The 17251-nt window shown below is 38.2% G+C and overlaps 3 protein-coding genes across 5 annotated transcripts in view; 2 read left to right on the top strand and 1 right to left on the bottom strand.

Annotated features, from left to right (window-relative positions):
• Positions 1-17251, bottom strand: part of LOC118219968 (zinc finger protein 260-like) — a 73423-nt gene that overhangs the window by 31915 nt on the left and 24257 nt on the right. The window lies entirely within an intron of this gene.
• Positions 1813-17251, top strand: part of LOC118219995 (zinc finger protein 112-like) — a 28913-nt gene continuing 13474 nt past the window's right edge. The window contains exons 1-3 of the mRNA XM_035403580.1: positions 1813-1976; positions 4044-4169; positions 4943-5531. Of these exons, the coding sequence (XP_035259471.1) occupies positions 4976-5531 (556 nt within the window). The 5' untranslated portion in view covers positions 1813-1976; positions 4044-4169; positions 4943-4975. The remainder of the gene's footprint in view (positions 1977-4043; positions 4170-4942; positions 5532-17251) is intronic.
• Positions 10697-16094, top strand: LOC118219954 (zinc finger protein 271-like). Of its 3 annotated transcripts, XM_035403485.1 has the most exons (3): positions 10716-10840; positions 12899-12999; positions 13192-16094. In XM_035403485.1, exon 3 carries the CDS (start codon positions 13215-13217, stop codon positions 15468-15470), a length of 2256 nt encoding a protein of 751 aa, XP_035259376.1. In that variant the 5' UTR covers positions 10716-10840; positions 12899-12999; positions 13192-13214; the 3' UTR covers positions 15471-16094. The 3 variants fall into 3 exon arrangements, with proteins under 3 accessions (XP_035259378.1, XP_035259376.1, XP_035259377.1); XM_035403487.1 differs by lacking the exon at positions 12899-12999 and having other exon boundaries at positions 10697-10840; XM_035403486.1 differs by lacking the exon at positions 10716-10840 and having other exon boundaries at positions 12880-12999.

Genomic DNA, 17251 nt, shown 5'->3' with positions numbered 1-17251 from the left:
CTCGCGAAGAGCCACTTTATCCTCCCGCGGACTAGAATTGATTGTTGTCAGTGTGGGTGCAGGGATGGGGTGGAGACTTATGCTAATGTATTCACTGCTATGTTTGGTCACTTTAAATACGAACCAGGCCAGGTTGTGTCACAACAAATTTCATCCCCCTATTCACTTCTGGGGATATGTTGTGCCGATACATTGCGCCGATTGGTCAGATATCTCTGTCCGAAGATTCAAATTCAAATAAGCTTTATTGGCATGCCATACATTGCAAGAACATGAGTACAACAAACAATAAACACATGAACAGAATACAAATTTGTATGTGTGTGGTATTTCTGTATCTTAGTTTGTGTAATGGCGTGTGAAAAGCAGTGAGTAGGGGAGCGCCAGGAAGAAAGTAATGGAGGGCGAAAGTAACATGTGCATTTTCTCAAAAACGAGGGGAGCTGCAATGACTTGGTTACTTGTGCACGTGCATATAACAGTGCACGAGCTTCATACTAGCATACTAGCTTTATGCTAGCAAGTCTTGGATGCTGGGCAGAGAAGTGACAGTAGAGAGTGGAGGGACGGAAGTAACATACCATGGAGGGACAAAAGTAACATCTTTTTTGTAGCCTAGCTACTTTATTATGATTTTCTACTCGTTGTTGGTTCCTGGTTCAGCCTACTTGCAGTAAAAAATAAACAAAAAAAGTTTGTTGTCTCCTCTAGTTCATTCTATGTTGCCAAAATCACCTGACAAATCTGTCTATAAACATCACAAACTCACAATATAGCCTACTTTTATTGACAGGTTTAATAAATATATTATATGCTATTCGAAGATCACTTACCTTATAAGGTATATCGTTTTATGTTTAAGAGTATCTTCTGAGGAGAAAATGCCGTTTGTGAAAAAAGCTGTTGGAATTTCTGAATAAATATAAAATTCCAGTGATGATGAAGGAGTATGTCATAGTGTTTGATGCAATACCTATAGGACTTAAAAGACTTATACAAGGATTTGTTTTTCATGAGAAGTGTCAAAACTTCAATTTCAGGATCTTACTGAATGGTGTATGCATCAAAGATAAAAAAAAGTAATAATTACATTAGGAAGCTGTGCACTGAACCTGCTTTTCCTCCTGCAAAGGCATACTGGAATTCTGGATTTAATAATATCAATTGGAAAATGATATGGGACCAAAGTAGAAAAGATTGTCACTAACAAGGTCCGAGAAGTGTCTTAAAATGATTCATTTAATATATCCAGTTAACCAGGTAATGTTAAGATTTAAAATTGATATCAACTTTAAGTGTGTGTTTTGTCAAACTGAAAATGAAAATTTTATAGATCTCCAGGAGCCAAGATTAAACTTGAAAACATTGATGTTTTACTTGTTTTTGATAAAGATTTGGATCATAACAAAATATTTTTGATTAATCTTCTTGTTATGTCGCCTATGGTAAATATTATATACATAAATGCAAGTGGGAAAAGGAAAATCCAAGTTTTTCTTTTTGTTCAAATATGAATTATATTAATATGTTGCAGGATAAAAAAATAGCAAAGCAAAGTGAGCCCTGAATGTGTGTGAAGCTTTATGTATTTTCATTTGAGAATGGTGTGTACCCCTGGCTTTAAAGTTTGTAAGTTTATATGTGTTTATATGTTCTGTTGAAAAAAGACGGTTTATGCTCGCGCCAGACCACTTGATCCTACCCAGATCTGACCACGCCTAAGCTGCACCACACTCCAGTAGGTGGCGGTAATGTACATTTCATGCAGTCTGTGTGCTCTCAATAAACACCATCGAAGAAGCTCGTTGCGGAAACTGCACCGGGAAATGGAGGTTGTTCTACAAAACTCCCGACTTGGTTTTTAAAAAAAAAGACACACACAGCGAACGCGCACGGTGGTTCATTCGCCGCCGAGAACTACGAAGTTATATCCAATTAAATTAATGAATTTAAGTAATTAATTAATGAATTAATCGGTAAGTTTGTTTTCCTTTATAATCTTGATGCTTTAACGGTTCTGTTAGTTTTGTTCACCAGTAAGTTTCAAATCGGGCTGTGTTCCATTCTGCAATGGTTACTTACGATATCCCGTTTCTTCCTAGGCTTCATTGCCTGGCCCCATCTACACTCTCCAGTTATTATGTACGCACTATGATAACAACTTGTGTAGTTTTGTTTTTGTTTTTCGATTATTTTATAGATCAGCGGATCGCATAATGTTCAATGTGCTCGATTCCTAGCATGGAGAGGAATCTATTTTTAGAACACATCTTGGCCGGGCGGCAGCATTGGTTACAGCTATAGAAAATGCATGATAGCACACCAGTACCCAAGTTTTTCCATCGTAATAAAGTCTTAGTGCTTACTTTGTGTCTCATCGGAACATGACGGTGTTTATTGACACAAATAATTTTATTTTCAACTAACAATTGTTGCACGCCCACAAAACCAAAATACACAACGGCTAGGCTGAATACTCGATTCTGATAGGCTGAGTCATGTATAGTATTTCTCCATTTGCGGTGAATATGGGAGTAGTGCCTGGAAAAGTTCAATCGCTCTTATATACGATAACAAACATGCTGCGACACCATTTTGACTTAAAACCGAAATGAATTTTAAATTGAAGGAACCCGTTTGGGTGTTGTCAGCTAGAAGGTAGTCGGTAGCGGTAGTCTTTAGGGTATTTGCTACGATACACAGACTGATATTTCCTTCGCCTTGGATCGCCTATCTGAAACGCATGTTTTCATTACAATTGACGGAGGTGGTGAATTCGCATCGTATAATTTCCCATCACAGGACATTCAAACGTCATAATGCTCAACTACTCAGACATTATCCCGCGTATACAACGGCTCACCAACAAAAAGCATAATTGCAATCAAAACGTACGTTCCGAGAAAGATTTGGCTTTATTCTGTTCATATTTTTACATAGGCTACTGTATGATAAATGAATGAATGGAGCCCAGTTCCAACACACTGTACGTAAAAAGCATTTATGAAAGAATATAAAAGATCTAGTAGGCACGTGTCCGAAGAGTAATCGATCAATCCATTACTCGTACCCATCTCTACTGAAAACCACTATTTCAGGCCATGTAGAGCGTAATTTGTCTGAGGGCCAGCTTGTCCGTTCTGTCAGTCCCAATATGAGAGAGAGGACGTATGCTTATGAAGAGTTTTGCTGGTTAGCTGAGGTAAGTTATTGGGCTAGATAGCTAAACTTAAGTACAGACAATTAGTAAGTGCATATTATGTCATGCACGACTTCTAAGTAGCCACCCCCTGTAGACAACAAGAATGTTCTAAGGCTGGTGGAAATTCAAGCAGTTTTGCTCAGTGGTCTAAGATGATCAGAAAGTTAAACTACATTTGACAATAGGTCAGGAGGTAAGCGACATAGCTCAGGAGGTAAGACCGATTGTCTGGCAGTCGGAGGGTTGCCGGTTCAAAACCCCGCCCTGGGCATGTCGACGTGTCCTTGAGCAAGACACCTAACCCCTAACCCCTAACTGCTCTGGCGAATGAGAGGCATCAATTGTAAAGCGCTTTGGATAAAAGCGCTATATAAATGCAGTCCATTACAATAAATTCATCATGTAGGCCTGGAATTGGAAATTTTGCTCACAGCAAGTTCATTGGGAAAAAATATGAATTCTTAATGAAACACCATGCACCCTTTTCAATCACTCTGCATCTCATGATGGATATTTTCAAAACATTTTTATTTTCTTTAATAATAGTTATTACCAAATCTGTATAAAAAGTTAAACATATGTTTTGATCAGGTTTAGTGATGAAAGCTATTTGCAAACTAGATGGTAACATGTTTGCATGCATGAAGAAACAATGTATGAATTTATCCTGTATTTTGTAATACTTTCAATGTAGTATTTATCAAACCTCTGCACTTTTCTCTTGCATTCATTCTGATGCAAGTGAGTCTTGGTCTCATCAGTCCACATGAACTTTATCCTGAACTTTGCTGGGTCTTTTAGGTACTTAACAATCTGTAACCTGGCCATCCTGTTTTTGCAGATAACTTGTGGATTGCATCTTGCAGTGTATCCTGTGTACTTCTGTTCATGAGGACTTATGTGGTCAGTAGTCGGCATCGAAACCTGCCTCCTGAGGTCTTGCTGAGGATCTGCATTTTAACCACACGTGAGTTGCCTGATTACAAATCTGAAAAATGCTAATACAGCTGGTGGCCATGAACCAGAAGTGGCTCCCTGGAGTGTAAAGCCCATCCCTTGAAACTTCATTTAACTTGCCTTGCTGGTTATCATTTCTCTGTGAATTGCATTTATGGTGTACATGGCAAGTTTAAATTTACCATATCAAATCATTTCAAACAGCAGAACATTGTAGTTGACTTTTGTGCTGACGTGTGTGGCACAAAAACTTGAATATTTCTCCTATACATTCTGGCATTTCAGTTTTATTTTTGAAGTAACATAGTGATACTGATGAAGTCAATTGAATAGAATTAAATTTTAGGCAGCTCCACATCCCAAGACAGGGGCATGAATGGACGGAGGGAAATTGTAATTATCCATAGCCAGCCCACTTTTCAGGCCACCTTATTGCTACGCCCAGCCCTGTCCTTAATTTCTTGTGGTTCCTTGAATTTATGTGTCAGTAGTTTTCTTATTCTCTCACTGACCAACAAAGCCGAAACCAACATTCTGCAATAAGAAAACACCAAAACAAACACAAAAAGTGGCAGTTCAAGTTGACACTTTATTTTAAAAATTGACCTGAGACTTAGTATCACTCAGGATAGTGAAATGGACGGTTTCCCCCTCCTCATAACGCAAGAGCATCCTCTGTGGTCAGTCAGGCATCTGCGGGACTGCTGATTGTAAAGAATGTGTCAGCTGCTGCAGTAGGACCTGTTTGATTAAGGCTAAATCCCTTCCCCTGTTTCCCTTTAGGAGCTGCACTTCTACACACCTTTGAGCAGCAGTATGATGCAGGCAGGAGTCTGTCTGAGACAGGACACTGAGACAACACTACCAGAGCTCACTGAGCAACACAGGACCAGACAGAAAGAAGAGGAACTCAGTGGACTGGAGCCTGTCCACATGGCAGAGTCAGAGACAGAGTGTGCTGCACCAGGACTGAACACACTGGAGCCAGAGTGTGTTACAGCACACAGTGGGGTCAGTGATGTACATCACACACACACATCACTTAAAACAGAAACTGATCTGGGCTCTGCCCACACTGGGGATCTTACTAAGACTGAGAGCTTAGACAGTGCAGAGCTGCGATGTATAAGCCATCTGCATTCTGACCAAACCAAAACAGAGTCTGTTGATGGTGGATATGTTAAGGTAGAACACACCAGTGAATTACAGGATGTTAAATATGTTAATATTAAATCAGATCAAATCAAGTATGAATCCAGTGAATGTTTGGTGAGTGACATCATGAATACTGTGATGAACGGAGCTGCTGTTGGTCACAAAGACCAGACTGAATCAGGGCAATGTGCAGGAGAGCCAAACCAAAACTGTAAAAATGAAGAAATTCATCATCTGCTGACCCAATGTGGGGATTTAGATCATAACTGTGCCCTAAAAAATGAGAATACTCAGCCCAGCATTGTCCTACAGAAAAGTACAAACAGTCGGAAAATGACAATTCGCAGAAATAAAGGAAAAATTAATACAGATGAAAAGCCATATAGGTGTACACAATGTGAGAAGTGTTTTTCACAGAAAAGTGTTTTAAGTGTCCACAAGAGGATTCATACAGGTGAAAAGCCGTACAGGTGTACGCAGTGCGAGAAGTGTTTTTCACAGAGAAGTACTTTAATATCCCACAGGAGGATTCATACAGGTGAAAAGCCATTCAAATGTACTGAGTGTGAAAAGTGTTTTTCACAGAAAGGTGCTTTAAATTGCCACAAGAGGATTCATACAGGTGAAAAACCCTACAAATGTACTGAGTGTGGGAAGGGATTTTCCCGAATTCTTTATTTACATCGCCATCAGAGTAATCGTACAGCACCCATGATAATTAACTCAACAAAAAACCCAGACCTGTTGCATTTCCTTCAACAGAAGACAATTTGCAGAAATAAAAGTGAAATTGGTGTAGGCGAAAAGCCATACAGGTGTACACATTGTGAGAAGTGTTTTTCACAGAAAGGTAGGTTAAATATCCACATAATAACTCATACAGGTGAAAAACCCTACAAATGTATTGAGTGTGGTCAGCGTTTCAATTTTAAATCTTATTTAAATATACACATGAGAATTCATACAGGTGAAAAGCCCTACAAATGTATTCAGTGTGATAAGCGTTTCAATGTTAAATCTTATTTAAATTCACACATGAGAACTCATACTGGTGAAAAGCCCTACAGATGTATTCACTGTTGGAAGTGCTTTGCACAAAAAGGTACTTTAATTCGCCACCAGAGTATTCATACGGCACCCATACCTAATTCAAGTAAAAACCCAAGCCTAATTCAACAAAACAGAAGTAAAATTAATACAGGTGAAAAGCTGTACAAATGTACTCAGTGTGGGAAATGTTTTTCAAAGAAAAGCCTTTTAACTTACCATAAGATGATTCATACAGGCGAAAAGCCATATAAATGTACTCAGTGTGAGAAGTGTTTTAGACAGAAACGTGCTTTAAATTGCCACAAAATGATTCATACGGGTGAAAAACCCTACAAATGTACTGAGTGCGGGAAGTGTTTTTCCCAAAATAGTGTTTTAAATTACCATAAGGTGATTCATTCAAAGGAAAAACCCTACCAGTGTACACAGTGTGAGAAGTGTTGTCATTCCAAATCTGATTTAAAAAGACACATGAGAATTCATACAGGTGAAAAACCCTACAAATGTACCGAGTGTGGGAAATGTTTTTCACAGAGAAGTACTTTAAATTACCACATAACGATTCATAAAGGTGAAAAACCCTACAAATGTACCGAGTGTGGGAAGTGTTTTTCACAGAAAAGTGCTTTAAATAGCCACAATCTCATTCATTCAGGTGAAAAGAACTAGAATTAGTGTAATCGGTGTTGGAAATGTTTTAATACAAAATCCAAGTTAAATATTAATGAGCGTACAGATTAAAAGCCCTAATCTGTATGCTGTTCAGTGTGAGGACAGGTGTTTTGACTAATGGAATTTTCCAGTGTTCAACTAAACATACTGGAATTAAGTATTTGAGCTCAGAATTAGGATTTTTTTGCATCACTTTATATATATATATATTTGGATGCACTGTTGTAAGAAATTTTGTCTGTTGCAAACTTGTATTCTGAAAATGAACTTACAGTACTGGCCTTTCGGTTCTGTTACACATTAAAACCTCTACATTGGTAGTATGTGTGCTAAAGCTACAGTGTAATTCAACTTCTGACAGTAAGTTTTATTATTCATTAGTTGATGATCTTTGTTTTACTCTTTATTATTTTTTGTTGTTTATCAATTCTGCATTAAATAATTTTACACTGTGAATGTACTCATTCCAAGGCCTCTGCCATGTAAATATTTACATAAACTCTTACATTCTTCAATGTGTCATTGCTTTCTCCTTTGCTTCCCGTTTATAAATATAGATTAATCCCTGTTGCACATAATTTGTAACACTTTGTACAATTATACAAATATGTTTGACTCATATGGGGTGTGAATTGTATTAATCATTTTAAGAATTCTTATGTGTCAGAACATGCAAACTTTTTTTTAACAATGAATGTTTTCTAAAACTCATCTGGTTCAATTATTGTACATTCAGAAAAATTCATTTCAGGCTATTAACATTGGCACTTTAATAATATTTAGACGAACATTAGGAATATATATATATATCGTATATATATCGTATAAATAGTATATATCGTATGTGTCAACATACCGATCAAAGTACTAGTCAAGCCTCTTAAAGGCTGTAATGCTATTAGAAATTTCCTCATAGCCATTTTGTTGATCATAATAGTTTCCATCTGACTTTCTTGTACATTCACACCAACAGCCTGATGGAAAGTGAGTGCTTTGAATGATGAGCGATAAGTAAGTCAGATTATTAGGCATGGCAACAATAATGTTTTTTTTTTTTTTGGCAATGAAAAAATTGCAAATAACACATAATTTAACCAGTATCCAAAGAAGGTAATTAATACAGATTGTATATCAGTATATGAGCAGAAATACTGATGTTTTTGGCATTTAAAAAATGCCAAGCTACAATGGCAAAGGGGAAGTCTTATGAAATCATACCGGGGAAATCATGGCGGAAGTGTAGTATGGGTAAGGAGCTGGTCTTGTAACCCGAGAGGTCACAGGTTCGATTCCCGGGTAAGGGAACTGCTGTTGCGCCCTTGATCAAAGTACTCAACTTGCATTGCTTCAGTAGGTATATATCCAGCTATATAAATGGATGCAATGTAAATGATGTGTAAGTCGCTCTTGATATGAACGTCTGCTAAACGCCAGTAAATGGGGCTGTGTCCGAATTGGAAACTCGAGTCAATTTTGAAGTGCAATGATGACGGTGATGACCTAGGTCTCACTATTGGCAGAATTCTTCCAGGGAGTGCAGCCCTGACGTGTCGAACGTGTCATTTGAACATGTAAATTGTTTTCATATTTAAGCTCAGTCAGACACTATATCGGAAGTTTCATTCTTATTGGTGCAACCTTTCATTCTAGTCAATAACATTGACCTTTCATCTCACCCATTGAAAATAGCAATCTTATCACTTCCTGATTGGCCTCTCATGCAGTGGATTGTGGGAACACACTACATTGCATGTGTCGAATGTCCAGTTTCTCTAGTAAAAGATGTATTCCTCGTAGTAGCTCTGCACAATTAGCTATATTACAGTATTGAGCTTAGAATGTGAAATCACGAGTCACAGATCATCCTAGACTTTTTGATGTATGAAATTATTCCTCATATTCTCAAAATAACTCTTTCATATGTAGTGTGGGTGCTAGTGTCCCACTTCGCTGTCACAGGCTATTTTAAGATCGCTCCAGTCCTCTTCTTCACTTCATGGTCATGGACTGCTTCCGCCCTGTTCCTTCCCTGCCCATGCCTTGACACTGTCTGCAGCTCCAGATCCATCATCCGGCTCCTCTAAACTGCACTACTCTGAACTATACCATTTGGTCTATTCCTGTTAACTTTAACCTCAGCTTACCAGCTTAAACCATTCTATTTGCTGTCTCGTAATCTGGGGCGTAGATAGTGCAGTTGCACTGGGGCCTGTGGGGTGGGGGTGGGGGTAGGGGCAGCCATAGAGAGAGCGGGCCCTCCAGCAATGTGTTGGGCAGAGAACGGGCCCTTGCGAGTGATTCAGCTTGCCACCTCGGAAGTACGCCTGTGTTCAAAGAAGAACTCACATTAAATTAAAAACGGTGCCTTTTGCTATGTATGCCCTCGATAAGGCAAACCCATCTCCGTCATGGTTTTCATTTTTTTTTTTTTTTGGTGAAATAGTCTGTAGCAATCTATAACGAAATGATATGCTTATTCTACATATACTATAAAAACTATAAATAAACTATTTAAAAAACTTCAATTAAATGAGTAATTTCTTTTTTTCTTTGGTATTTTTGTCATATACAGATATAGAAAGGAAAGACGCGAGCCCGCACTCTTAATGACTAGATATATGAATGTCTACGCAACAAAATCATTTTAATTTTTATTCCTATTTGGACAAAGAGACAGACATGTTTCGGCCTAAGCCGTCCTCACATTCATAATCTATATCTATTAAGAGTGCGGGCTCCCTTTCTATGATTATCTGCGAGAAGCCTACGCTCCATTTATTTGTTATATAGCCTAGTTTGTTAAAAACGAAAAGACAAGCGAGAAAAGAACAGGAGAAGTTAGCAAAGCTCCCTAAATTAGATTCCTTTTTTTATGAAAAACAGTCTCCAGCCCACGAACGACGACCCCCCTCCTAGCAGCAATGCAGCAGTTCGGCCGGCATCAGCATCGCTGCCCTCAGTGGTGTGGCAACAATCATGCAGCAGGTAACGTTAGGATAGCAAGCTAGATATAACGTAAGTCCTAAATAATCATAACGTTAGGCTATTAGATATAAATTTCAAGACAAGTTATACATACATTATGGTAGGCTTACTAGGCTACAGGTTGGATAAATTATGGTCACTACCAGGTGGATAGCCAGTCTATAAATTATGGTAAACTAGTTAATAGCCTAGTAGATGCTAGGTAGGCTATTCCTAGCATTAGATAACCATGTCGCGCGTACGGTCAAACGGGTGTCAGGCACGGTTTAGGTGGATGTAAAATATATATACGCCTAATGGTGTGTGTGCCTGCGCGCTTCATAAATCGTAACTAGCGTACACTGGGGCCCGTCGTAACTACCTTACGCCACTGCTGGTAATTGATACCAGGCTGGCCAGTGGAGGATGGGCTCTAGCTCTATAGTCGGGTTCCTTACAAGATTTCTTCCCATTGGGTTGTTTTTTCTCGCTGCTGCTTGAGGGTCTTCTCCCCACTGGGAGTTTTTTTTAACCTAATGTACTTGCTATTTGGGGGTTCGGGCCTTATCTGATCTGACCAGATCTAATCTGCACCACGCTCCAGTAGGTGGCGGTAATGTACCTTCCATGCAGTCTGTGGGCCCCAATAAACACCATCGAAGAAGCTCGTTCCGGAAACTGCACCCAAAAATGCAGGTCGTTCTACAAAACTCCGACTTGGTTTTTAAAAAAAACACAGATATAGCGAACACGCACAATGGATCATTGGCTTCTGAAAACTGTACCAAGTTATATCCAGTGAAATTAATGAATTGAAGTAATTAATTAATGACCGAATCGGTAAGTTTCTTTTCTCCAATCTTGATGCTTTAACGGTTCTGTTAGTTGTGTTCACCAGTAAGTTTCAAGTCCAAATCCAGACAAATAGGCTACTTTCCTGTAATGGTTACTTAGGATATACCGTTTCTTCCTAGGCTTCATTGTCTGGCCCAATCTACACTCTAGTTCCTATGTACGCACTGAGGTAACTTGTGTAGTTATGTGGCTAGAATTCGGTTGACTTCTAGAAGCAATGATAATATCTTTATTTGTATAGCACTTTTCATTACAGGAAACAAAGTGCTTCACAGTAGTCAAACGCGTGAAATATTCTCCATCTGTTGGCGACATGCTGCACCATGGTTTGTCTTGCATTTTTTAGAGATGAGGATAAGACTGTGTGTAGGGGTGAACACAAGGAATGGTGATTTTCAATTATTTCACAGTTCAACGGATCGCATAATGTTCAATGTCCTCGAATGCAAAATCGATTCCTGGCATGGAGAGGAATCTATTTTTTAGAACGCATCTTGGCCGGGCGGCAGCATTGGTTGTAGCCTAGCTATAGAAATTGCATGGTCGCACACCCGTAGCCAAGTTTTTCCATTGTAATAAAGTCTTAATGCTTGCTTTGTGTCAGTAAACACAGTCATGGTCCGGTAAGACACAAATAAGTTTATTTTCAACTAAAAATTATTGCACGCCCACAACACCAAAATACACAACTGCTTGGCTGAATACTCAATTCTGATAGGCCGAGACATGTATATTAGGCTACTTCTCAATGTACGGTGAGTATGGGAGTACTGCCTGCAAAAGTTCAATCACTCTTATATACGATAACAAAAATGCTGTGATACAATTTTGACTTAAAACCGAACTGAATTTTAATATTAGGGACCCCGGTTGAGTGTTGTCAGCTAGAAAGTAGCGGTAGCCTATAGGTTATTTTCTAGAATACTTAGGCAGGCTGACATTTCCTTTGCTTTGGAATCGCATATTTTGAAACTGTTGTTTTCATTACAATTGACGGAGGTAGTAATTTCCCTCAGCACAGGACATTCAAACGGCATAATGCTCAACCACTCGGACATTTTCGCGCTTGTACCACGCCTCACCAACAAAAAGCATAATTGTAAACAAAACGTACGTTTCAAGAAAGATTTGGCTTACTCAGTTCATATTTTTACATAGGCTACTGTATGATTAATTGATAAATGGGGCCAAGTTCCGACACAGTGTACGTAAAAAGTATGAGTGAATATAAAAGATCGAGTAGGCACGTATCCGAAGAGTAATCGATCAATCCATTACTCGTACCCATCTCTCGTGAAAACCACTAAATGTCAGGCCGTATGGAGCGTAATTTGTCTGAGGGCCAGCTTGAGAGACGTATGCTTATGAAGAGTTTTGCTTGTTAGCTGACTTCAGTTATTGGGCTATAGCTAGATAGCTGAAATGAAGTACACAGAATGAGTAAGTGCTTATCATGTCATGTGCTACTTTTAAGTAGCCACCCCTGTTGAAAACAAGGATGTTCTAAGGCTAGTGGAAATTCAAGAAATTTTGCTCAGTGGTCTAAGGTGATCAGAAAGTTAAACTACATTTGACAATAAATTAGTAGGCCTGGAATTGGAAATTTTGCTCAAAGTCAGTTCTCACGGAAAAAATATGAATACTTGATGAAACACCATGCACCCTTTTCAATCAGTCTTCATGTATGATTCAAAACATTTTTATTTTCCTTAATTATAGTCATTTTTAAATCCTTATAAAAAATTCAACTACCCATGTTTTGATCAGGTTCAGTGATAAAAGCTGTTTGAAAATTAGATTGATTCTTCATGCACGCAAAAATGTTAATGTATGAATTTATACTCTGTTTTGTAATACTTTAAATATATTATTTATCAACCCTCTGCACTTTTCTCTTGCATTCACTCTGTTGCAAGTGAGTCTTTTTCTCATCAGTCCACATGACCTTTATCCTGAACTTTGCTGGGTCTTTTAGGTACTTCTTAACAATCTGTAACCTGGCCATCCTGTTTTTGCCGATATCTTGTGGATTGCATCTTGCAGTGTATCCTCTGTACTTTTGTCCATGAAGACTTGCGTGGTCAGTAGTCGGCATCAAAACCTGCTGCCAGAAGTCTTGCTGAGGATCTGCATTTTAACAACATGTGAGTTGCCTGATTACAAATCTAAAACTGTGGAGTACAGACGCAAATCAAAAACCGAAAGAACAGTTTTGTCTCAGACATTATGAAAGATCAGTAAGGCATCTGCAGGACTGCAGAGTGTAAAGAATGTGCCAGCTGCTGCAGTAGGACCTGTTTCATTTAGGCTAAATCCCTTCCCCTGTTTCCCTCCAGGAGCTGCACTTCTGAGCAGCAGTATGATGCAGGCAGGAGTCTGTCTGAGACAGAACACTGAGACAACACTACCAGAGCTCACTGAGCAGCACAGGATCAGACAGAAAGAAGAGGAACTCAGTGGACTGGAGCCTGTCCACATGGCAGAGTCAGAGGCAGAGTGTGCTGCACCAGGACTGAACACACTGGAGCCAGAGGGTGTTACAGCACACAGTGGGGTCAGTGGTGTACATCACACGCACGCATCACTTATTAAAACAGAAACTGATCTGGGCTCCCACCACACTGGGGATCTTAAGACTGAGAGCCTAGACAGTGCAGAGCTGCGATGTATAAGCCATCTGCATTCTGACCCAACCAAAACAGAGTCTGTTGATGGTGGATATGTTAAGGTAGAACACATCAGTGAATTACAGGACATTAAATATGTTAATATTAAATCAGATCAAATCAAGTATGAATCCAGTGAATGTTTGGTGAGTGATGTCATGAATACTGTGATGAATGGAGCTGCTGTTGGTCACAAAGACCAGACTGAATCAGGGCAATGTGCAGGAGAGCCAAACCAAAACTGTAAAAATGAAGAAATTCATCATCCGCTGACCCAATGTGGGGATTTAGATCATAACTGTGACCTAATCAATGAGAATACCAGAATTGTCCTACAGAAAAGTACAAATAGTCGGAGAAAGACAATTCACAAAAATAAAGGAAAAATGAATACAGGTGAAAAGCCATATAGGTGTAAACAATGTGAGAAGTGTTTTTCACAGAAAAGTACTTTAATATCCCACAAGAGGATTCATACAGGTGAAAAGCCGTACAGGTGTACGCAGTGTGAGAAGTGTTTTTCACAGAAAAGTACTTTAATATCCCACAAGAGGATTCATACAGGTGAAAAGCCGTACAGGTGTACGCAGTGTGAGAAGTGTTTTTCACAGAAAAGTACTTTAATATCCCACAAGAGGATTCATACAGGTGAAAAACCCTACAAATGTACTGAGTGTGAAAAATGTTTTTCACAAAAGAGTATTTTGTATTATCATAAGAGGATTCATACAGGTGAAAAACCCTACAAATGTACTGAGTGTGGGAAGGGATTTTCCCAAATGCTTTATTTATATCGCCACCAGAGTATTCATACAGCACCCATGATAAATAACTCAAAAAACCCAGACCTGTTGCATTTCTTTCAACAGAAGACAATTTGCATAAATAAAAGCGAAATTAGTATAGGTGAAAAGCCATACAGGTGTACACATTGTGAAAAGTGTTTTTCACAGGAAGGTGACTTAAATATTCACATAATAACTCATACAGGTGAAAAACCCTACAAATGTATTGAGTGTGGTAAGCGTTTCAATTTTAAATCACGTTTTAATACACACATGAGAATTCATACAGGTGAAAAGCCCTACAAATGTATTCAGTGTGATAAGTGTTTCAGTGTTAAATCTCATTTAAATATACACATGAGAATTCATACTGGTGAAAAGCCCTACAGATGTATTCACTGTTGGAAGTGCTTTACCCAACAAGGTACTTTAAATCGCCACCAGAGTATTCATACGGCACCCATGATACCTAATTCAAGTAAAAACCCAAGCCTATTGAATTTCTGTCGAAACAATACAATTCAACAAAACGGAAGTAAAAATAATACAGGTGAAGACCTGAACAAATGCACTCAGTGTGGGAAATGTTTTTCAAAGAAAAGTCTTTTAACTTACCATATGATGATTCATACGGGCGAAAAGCCATATAAATGTACTCAGTGTGAGAAGTGTTTTAGACAGAAACGTGCTTTAAAGTGCCACGAAATGGTTCATATGGGTGAAAAACCCTACAATTGTACTGAGTGTGGGAAGTGTTTTTCCCAAAATAGTGTTTTAAATGACCACAAGATGATTCATACGGGTGAAAAACCCTACAAATGTACTGAGTGTGGGAAGTGTTTTTCACTGAGACGTGCCTTTAATTACCATAAGTTAATTCATTCAAGTGAAAAACCCTTCCAATGTACACAGTGTACGATGTGTTTTCATTCCAAATCTGGTTTAAATAGACACATGAGAATTCATACAGATGACAGGCGCTATGCATGTATTCAGTGTGATAAGTGTTTCTATACAAAAAGTGATTTAGATAGACACGTGAGAATTCATACAGGTGAAAAGCCCTTTGAATGTTCTCAATGTGGGAAGTGTTTTTCAAAGAAAAGTTCTTTAACTCGCCATGAGGTGAATCATACAGGTGATAAGCCATATAAATGTACTTAATACGAGAAGTGTTTTTTACAGAAATGTGCTTTACGTAGCCACTAGATTAAGTCAGGTGGAAAAACCTATAATTAGTGTACTCGGTGTTGGAGGTGTTTTAATACAAAATTCAAGTTTAATATTAATGAGCGTACAGATTAAATGACCTAATCTGTATGCTGTTCAGTGTGAGAACCTGTGTTTACCCTTTTTTTTTCCTAACGAGGTTGACCATTTTGTTCATTAGAAAAAGTAATTCACTTGTATTTGGAAGGCTGATATTTTTCAATGAAAACACTAGTGTAACTTGCTTGGAAAAAAAAACAATATGAAATCTGTTTGGATATACTGTAGAAAAAGATTATGTCTGTTGCAACCTTGTATTCTGAAAATGAACTTACAGTACCGGCCTTTTCTGTCCTGCTACTGCCAATGTAGACGTTGTAATGTGTATGTGTGCTAAAGCAACTGTGTAATTATTCAGCTTCTGACTCTATGTTTTATCAGACATCTGTTGAGGATCTTTGTTTCACTCTTTATTAATCTATGTTGTTTATTATTTCTGCATGAAATAATTTTACACTGAGTGTGCTCATTCCAAGGTCTTTGGCATGTAAATCTTTGCATAAACCCTTATATCCTTCAGTGTGTCATTGCTTTCCCTGTATAAATGTTTAGGAATTCCTGTTGTCCATAACTTGTAACACTAATTGTACAATTGTACAAATAAGTTTGACTTATATGGGCTGTGAATTGTACTAATCATTTTAAATGTTTTAATGTGGCAGACCATGTACACTTTAAAAATTTATTTTTAAACAATGAATGTTTCCTAATACTAATCTGATTCAGTTATTCTGAGGAATCCATTTCAGGTGATTAATGTTGGCATTTTATTAATATGTAGAAGAACATTAGGAGCATGCATTGGTAATCATCACCATATTTATAATCATCATAAACATTGGAATAATATATCAATTATTTTCGTTTTCTGACTTCTGGGTGGTATACAGTATAAATCGTTTGTGTGAATATACTGATTAAAATACTAGTCAAGCCTTAAAGGTTGTAGTGTTATTGAAATTTCCTCATATAGCCATTTTGTTGATCATAATATTCTCTTACTCCATCTGACTTTCTTGTACATTCACACCCACAGCCTGATGGGAAGTGAGTGCTTTGAATGATGAGGGAGGATGTTAGATCAGAGATTATTTGGCATGGCAATAACAATGTATTTTTAATTGTTGGCAATGAGAAAATAGCAAAATTATTCAAAAAACATTATTCAACCAGCTTCCAAATAAGGTAATTAATACAAATTGTGTATCAGTATATGGGCAGAAATACTGATATTTTTGGCATCAAGAACTGCCAAGCTACAATGGCAAAGGAAAAGATTCAAGAAATCATACTGGGGCCGTATCTGTCAGCACACTTGCTTACTATTGAGTTTGCAAGTTGTATCCAAGTTGTGTGCAGCTTGCATACAACTTGGATACAAGTTAGCTGGTTAGCTGGTTTACAGCATTGAGGTTAGAATGCGAGGTTAGATTCACAAACCATCCTAGACTTTTTTATGTATGAAATTATTCCTCATATTCTCAAAATAACTCACTTTAGTGTGGGTGCTAGTGTCCCACTTCGCTGTCATAGACTATTTTAAGATCGCTCCAGTCCTCTTCTTCACTTCATGGTAATGGACTGCTTCAGCCCTCTTCCTTCCCTGCCCATGCCTTGACACTGTCTTGCACCTCCAGATCCATCATCTGGATCATCTAAACTGCATTACTCTGAAC

Source organism: Anguilla anguilla, chromosome 2 (genome assembly GCF_013347855.1).
Source record: "Anguilla anguilla isolate fAngAng1 chromosome 2, fAngAng1.pri, whole genome shotgun sequence".
NCBI classification, from domain to species: Eukaryota; Metazoa; Chordata; class Actinopteri; order Anguilliformes; family Anguillidae; genus Anguilla; species Anguilla anguilla.
Note: the sequence above shows the minus strand (reverse complement) of the source record. Positions and strands in the feature narration are given on the sequence as shown.

What these genes read in the sequence shown, in the direction of transcription:
- LOC118219954 (XM_035403487.1), top strand. Translation starts at nt 13,215, where the DNA reads ATGATGCAGGCAGGAGTCTGTCTGAGACAGAACACTGAGACAACACTA.